The sequence below is a fragment of the Sorex araneus genome, chromosome 6 (genome assembly GCF_027595985.1).
Source record: "Sorex araneus isolate mSorAra2 chromosome 6, mSorAra2.pri, whole genome shotgun sequence".
Taxonomy (NCBI): Eukaryota; Metazoa; Chordata; class Mammalia; order Eulipotyphla; family Soricidae; genus Sorex; species Sorex araneus.
In genome coordinates this window covers 15,144,096-15,150,697 of record NC_073307.1, presented here as the reverse complement: position 1 = coordinate 15,150,697, position 6,602 = coordinate 15,144,096, and the positions used below count along the sequence as shown (strand labels likewise).

General features: G+C 52.3%; 1 protein-coding gene across 1 annotated transcript in view; it reads left to right on the top strand.

Moving 5' to 3' along the window:
- The first annotated feature begins 3,252 nt into the window (after positions 1–3,252).
- The window catches only part of PGGT1B (protein geranylgeranyltransferase type I subunit beta), a 32,396-nt gene continuing 29,046 nt past the window's right edge, over positions 3,253–6,602 (top strand). Inside the window, exon 1 of the mRNA XM_055143177.1 lies at positions 3,253–3,408. Coding sequence (XP_054999152.1) covers positions 3,269–3,408 — 140 coding nt within the window. The 5' untranslated portion in view covers positions 3,253–3,268. The remainder of the gene's footprint in view (positions 3,409–6,602) is intronic.

Below are 6,602 nucleotides of genomic sequence, written 5' to 3'. Positions count from 1 at the left end.
TGACATTAGACTGCCCAGGAACTAATTCCATTTCACACAGCATTGATAAAGGAGGGAGATGTTGAGGAAATGTAACTCCGGCCCACAGGCTAGTGAGGCAGGGAGCACAGCTGCTGGGGACGAGCTAAGGCTTTTTTTTTTTTTAATTGAATCACCGTGAGATAGTTATAAGCTTTCATGTTTGGGTTACAATCTCACAATGATCAAACACCCATCCCTCCAGCAGTGCACATTCCCCACCACCAATATCCCTGGTATACCCCCCCTTTCCTACCCTCCCCCTGCCTCCATGGCAGACAATATTCCCCATACTCTCTCTCTACTTTTGGGCAATATGGCTTGCAACACAGACACTGAGAGGTCATCATGTTTGGTCCGTTATCGACTTTTGGCACACATCTCCCATCCCGACCGATTCCTCCAGCCAGCATTTTCTTAGTGATCACTTTTCTATTCCATCTGCCTTCTCCCCTCCACTCATGAAGCAGGCTTCTAGCTATGGGGCAATCCTCCTGGCCCTTGTATCTACTGTCCTTGGGTGTCAGCCTCATGTGATGTTATTTTGTACTCCACAAATGAGTGCAGTCCTTCTATGTCTGTCCCTCTCTTTCTGACTCATTTTACTTAGCATGATACTCTCTGTGTCTATCCAGTTATAAGCAAATTTCATGACTTCATTTCTTCTAACAGCTGTATAGTATTCCATTGTGTAGATGTACCAAAGTTTCTTTAACCAGTCATCTGTTCTATTGCACTTGGGCTGTTTCCAGATTTTGGCTATCATGAACAGTGCTGCAATGAATATATAGGTACAGATGTCATTTCTACTGTGCTTTTTTGCATTCTCAGGATATATTCCCAGAAGTGGTATTGCGGGGTCATATGGAAGCTCAATTTTTAGTTTTTGAAGGACTGTCCATATTGTTTTCCAGAAAGGCTGGACCAGTCAGCATTCCCACCAACAGTGAAAGAGCATCCCTTTCTCCCCACATCCACGCCAGGACTGGTTGCTTTTGTTGTTTTGAATGTGTGCCAGTCTCTGTGGTGTGAGATGATATCTCATTGCTGTTTTGATCTGCAACTCCCTGATGACTAGCGATGTGGAGCATTTTTTCATGTGCCTTTTGGCCATTTGTATTTCTTTTTTGAGGAAGCTTCTGTTCATTTCTTCTCCCCATTTTTTGATGGGGTTGGAGGTTTTTTCTTATACAGTTCTACTAGTGTCTTGTATATCCTGGATATTAATCCCTTATCAGATGGGTATTGGGTAAATATTCTTTCCCATTCTGTGGGCTCAGGCTTTCACCCTTCAAGGCTCGTGTTCTGCCAAGCCATACACCGCACGTTTTTTAAAAAAATTATCCTTTTAGGAAAACTAGCAAAATGACATGCAAATTTCTTTTAGCTGATTACAAAAAAACGAAACAAAACCTCTTTTAAACTGATTCATGGGTGACTTCCTTAGGATCATTTCAAGGGCTAAAATAACCTCAAGTCCCTCTTTTTGAAAAACAGTAGTTTTTAGTGTTTGCTAGCTAAGTTGGAGAATATGTTGAATTGATTTGCTGTTATGATTTCAAAGACTTTTAAAAATTTACTTTGGGGAAGCAGGACATACTGGGGATCACATCTTGTGTATTCAGGGAAACCATATATATATGTATGTATATATGTATATATATATCACTGTATCACTGTCATCCAGTTGTTCGTCGATTTACTTGAGCGGGCAACAGTAATGTCTCTGTTACAATCAGCCCTGAGATTTTAGCAGCCTCTCCTTACTCGTCTTTCTCAATGACTGGAGGCTTTCAGGGTCAAGGGAATGAGACCTATCATTACTGTTTTTGGCATATCGAATATGCCACGGGGAGCTTGCCAGGCTCTGCTGTGAGGGTTGGATACTCTCGGTAGCTTGCCAGGCTCTCCGAGAGGTATGTATGTATCTTTTACTGTATTTGGGATATGACTACGCCATGGGGAGGTTGCAGGGTTCTCCTGTGTGAGCAATAGACTCTTGGTAGCTTGTCAGGTTCTCCAAGAAGGAGAACAAGGCTATTAGGTGTCTGGGAGCTTGGTCTTATAGTCTCTGGATGTTGGCCATTGGTGGGATTACATGGTGCCGGGGGTAGTTTGTGGGTGTGGCTGCCAAGCTACTGGAAAATGGGGGTTCTGGATGGAGAAGGCTCAGTCCCAATTCGAGCAGGTTTGGAGATCTCAGCCCTAGGTCCCACACACCTGGCCTCTTCATGCGTGAGGCTGCATATATATATATATACATATATATGCATATATATACACATATATACACATATATATGCATATATATGTGTATATATACACATACAGTATAAAATCTGACATTTTTAATCTATGGTGATGAGCCAGCTTACACCAGCTTTTCTTTGCAAGCTCAAATATATATATGTAAATATATCTGTTACATATTGTTATGTATATATAGCACTGTACCAGTGTTGTCCGTTGTTCATCGATTTGCTGGAGTAAGCACCAGTAATGTCTCCATTGTGAGACTTGTTAACTGTTTTTGGCATATCAAATACTCCACGTGTAGCTTGCCAGGCTCTGCTGTGCGGGCGGGATACTCTCGGTAGCTTGCCGGGCTCTCCGAGAGGGTGGAGGAATTGAACCCGGGTCAGCGCATGCTGACTATAAGTATATATACACACATATACACATATAATATAAATATATATGTAAATTTCTTAAAGGGACTCCTGGTATTCCAGAGAGGATAAGGAATGTTTGCACTTTCCTCATATGGCTATTTAATAAGCCTTCGACCTCTGGCACTGGCACCGCATAAGGTCCCCAGAGCACCTGATCCCTGAGCGCTGGCAGAGGCCGGAGTAGCCCGAGGGCGTGGCAGGGGCCGGGAGCCACAAAATAAATTACAATTCGCTAAACTCCGTAGTAAACCGGTCTTCCCACCCAGGCACTGTAAAAGGGCGTCCGTGCAAACTCGGGGTCTGCTGGCCGACTGAGCGATGCCCCCACACCAGCCGGTGCCCGTGGCCTTCGGAGAGCGACATTCTGCAGGCGCACTGGGCGCCGCGGACCCTCCCCTGCAGAGTCCACGCGGGAGCGGGCGGCTGGGGGGCGTCGCAGCGCCGGGTGGCTCCGCAGGTGTCTGCAAACCTTCGGGGAGGAGCCTGCCCCGCGGGCCCCGCCCCTGCCCACGGCCCCGCCCCGCCCCGCCGCGCGCCAACTGCTTCCGGGTCGCGGCCGCCGTCGCTTCCGCAGCATCATGGCGGCGGCCGAGGACGAGCAGCCGGCGGGGAGCGGCGACGGGGAGCGGCTGGATTTCCTGCGGGACCGGCACGTGCGCTTCTTCCAGCGCTGCCTGCAGGTGCTGCCCGAGCGCTACTCGTCGCTCGAGACCAGCAGGTAAGCGGGTGGGCGGCGGGGGTCCGGGCCAGGCCCGCGGCGGAGGCGCGGCGGGCGCGCTGGGGTCCGGGGGGCGCTGGGGACCCCCCGCCGCGCCTCGCGGCCGGCCCGAGCTGCCCTGCCCTCCCCTCCCCCTCCGAGCGGGGGTGACCCTGCCCCGCCGACCGACCGGGCACCCACCCGCGGCCGGACCGACTTGGCAGGAAGCGCCGCGGGGCGAAGGGGCGAGTCGGCGCGAGGGGGGACCCGGGGCCCGGGGCGGGGGTCGGGGGGCGGACCGCGGGCCGAGAGTTCCGGGGGGAGTTTCCCGCCCTGGGCTTGCTCCCGTGTCGGGGGCGCTTCGGGAGCCCTGACGCTTCACCCCAGAGTCTGGAGGAAACCCTTCCCCAGTCACCCCTGCCCGACGCTTCACCCCAGAGTCTGGAGGAAACCCTTCCCCAGTCACCCCTGCCCCGACGCTTCACCCTAAAGTCTGGAGAAAACCCTTCCCCAGTCACCCCTGCCCTGACGCTTCACCCCAGAGTCTGGAGGAAACCCTTCCCCAGTCACCCCTGCCCGACGCTTCACCCCAGAGTCTGGAGGAAACCCTTCCCCAGTCACCCCTGCCCCGACGCTTCACCCCAGAGTCTGGAGAAAACCCTTCCCCAGTCACCCCTGCCCTGACGCTTCACCCCAAAGTCAGGAGGAAACCCTTCCCCAGTCACCCCTGCCCTGACGCTTCACCCCAAAGTAGAGAAAACCCTTCCCCAGTCACCCCTGCCCCGACGCTTCACCCCAGAGTCTGGAGAAAACCCTTCCCCAGTCACCCCTGCCCCGACGCTTCACCCCAGAGTCTGGAGAAAACCCTTCCCCAGTCACCCCTGCCCTGACGCTTAAACCCCAAAGTAGAGAAAACCCTTCCCCAGTCACCCCTGCCCTGACGCTTCACCCCAGAGTCTGGAGAAAACCCTTCCCCAGTCACCCCCGCCCCGACGCTTCACCCCAAAGTCTGGAGAAAACCCTTCCCCAGTCACCCCCGCCCCGACGCTTCACCCCAGAGTCTGGAGAAAACCCTTCCCCAGTCACCCCCGCCCCGACGCTTACCCCCAGAGTCTGGAGAAAACCCTTCCCCAGTCACCCCCGCCCCGACGCTTACCCCCAGAGTCTGGAGAAAACCCTTCCCCAGTCACCCCTGCCCCGACGCTTCACCCCAAAGTCTGGAGGAAACCCTTCCCCAGTCACCCCTGCCCCGACGCTTCACCCCAGAGTCTGGAGAAAACCCTTCCCCAGTCACCCCTGCCCCGACGCTTCACCCCAGAGTCTGGAGAAAACCCCCAGTCACCCCTGCCCTGACGCTTACCCCCAGAGTCTGGAGAAAACCCTTCCCCAGTCACCCCTGCCCCGATGCTTAACCCCAAAGTCTGGAGAAAACCCTTCCCCAGTCACCCCTGCCCCGATGCTTAACCCCAGAGTCTGGAGAAACCCCTGCCCTGACACTTAACCCCAAAGTCTGGAGTAAACCCTTCCCCAGTCACCCCTGCCCTGACGCTTACCCCCAGAGTCTGGAGGAAACCCTTCCCCAGTCACCCCTGCCCCGACGCTTCACCCCAAAGTCTGGAGAAAACCCTTCCCCAGTCACCCCTGCCCGGATGCTTAACCCCAAAGTCTGGAGAAAACCCTTTCCCAGTCACTCCTGCCCTGACGCTTAACCTCAAAGTCTAGAGAAAAATCTCCACCCCAAAGTCTGGAGAAAACTCTTCCCCATCCCCCCACCCAACAGTGAATCTGTCTCGGCTCTGTTCGATTCTCCCCCAAACATTGTAAAAAGGTGTCTACTGGGTAGCAGGAGGGCTGTGTGGCGGCAGCTTTTAAATGAGAATGAATTAAAATGAGAGCTAACAGGGGCTGGAGAGATAGCACAGTGGGTAAGGCGTTTGCCTTGCACGCGGCCGACCCGGGTTCAAATCCCAGCATCCCATATGGTCCCCTGAGCACGGCCAGGGGTAATTCCTGAGTGCAGAGCCAGGAGTAACCCCTGTGCATCGCCAGGTGTGACCCAAAAAGCAAAAAAATAAAATAAAATAAAATAAAATAAAATAAAATGAGAGCTAACAGAGTGGCAGTTCTCTGGGTTTGCGCTTACACACACACCACCACCACCCCCTTTATTTTTCCACCTTCTCCCCATACTTAGTTCCACCTGGGTTTGTTTTTTGTTTTTTGTGTTTTTTGGTTTTTTCTTCTGCTAATACTGACTTTGAAATTTTAAGTGTGCCTCATGTCATTTTTATTTCATGTTGACTTCTGCAAAATGACAGTGAGGAGTTATTCAGGAGCATGAAAGTTTGGGTTGATGGGACTGAGATTGCGCAAAGCAGACCCAAGTTCTGTCCCTTGCACCCCAGCACCGCCAGGTGCAGCCCCCCCGAACAAAAAACAAACCCCAGTCACCAACTTTTTGTTGTTTTCTTAGTTAATAGTCATTTTAATGGATGGTTTGGGGTTTTTTATTTTGGTTATGAGATTCTGTTGCCATTTGTATTTGAGTAATGAAAATTGGGATAGATATTTTTATTGAGCAACAAGTACTGACTTTTTTGTTGCTGTGTTTATAGAAGAGTTCTAGAAGGGTTCGATAACTAGTTTGTGTTTCACAAAACATTCTGTCTTCGTGTACCTTCCTTTCCCCCGTGTTACTCTTCCCTTGACCAGGATATTAGTCTTAACAGTGTCTTCCTCCAAGTGTGATGTTGCGGGTACCCCAATGCTCAGTGACATTGAGGTGCTCAGGAAAACACACACACCCCTGGGGTGCTCCCCAGGCCTCCTGCTTCAGTCCCCGCGGGGCTGTGAGTTTGCCAGGTCTCGGGTTGCTGGCTGGGAGAAGCAAAAATGGAAGCAGATGGTTACAACAGTGTCTCCCAAGCACCGGGGCGCACCCCAGGCCCCCTGGGGGTTCAGCTGCAGACTCTAGCGCAGGGTTTTGACCACCGTGGGGTGCCAGGTGCTGCGTCCCCCGGGATGCAGATGCAGCTCTTCTCTAGACCACCTTTGAGTTGGTTTTGTACAATGACTGCGGTTCCCCTGACTCAGTCGGGGCTCAAAGGAGACTGCCTGGAAGAAGTCGCCCTGGTCAGAACATTCAAGACGGTGTTCCGTTTTGGTTTGGGCAGGTGGTGCTCAGGGCTCCCACCTGACTCCACGCTCAGGGGTCA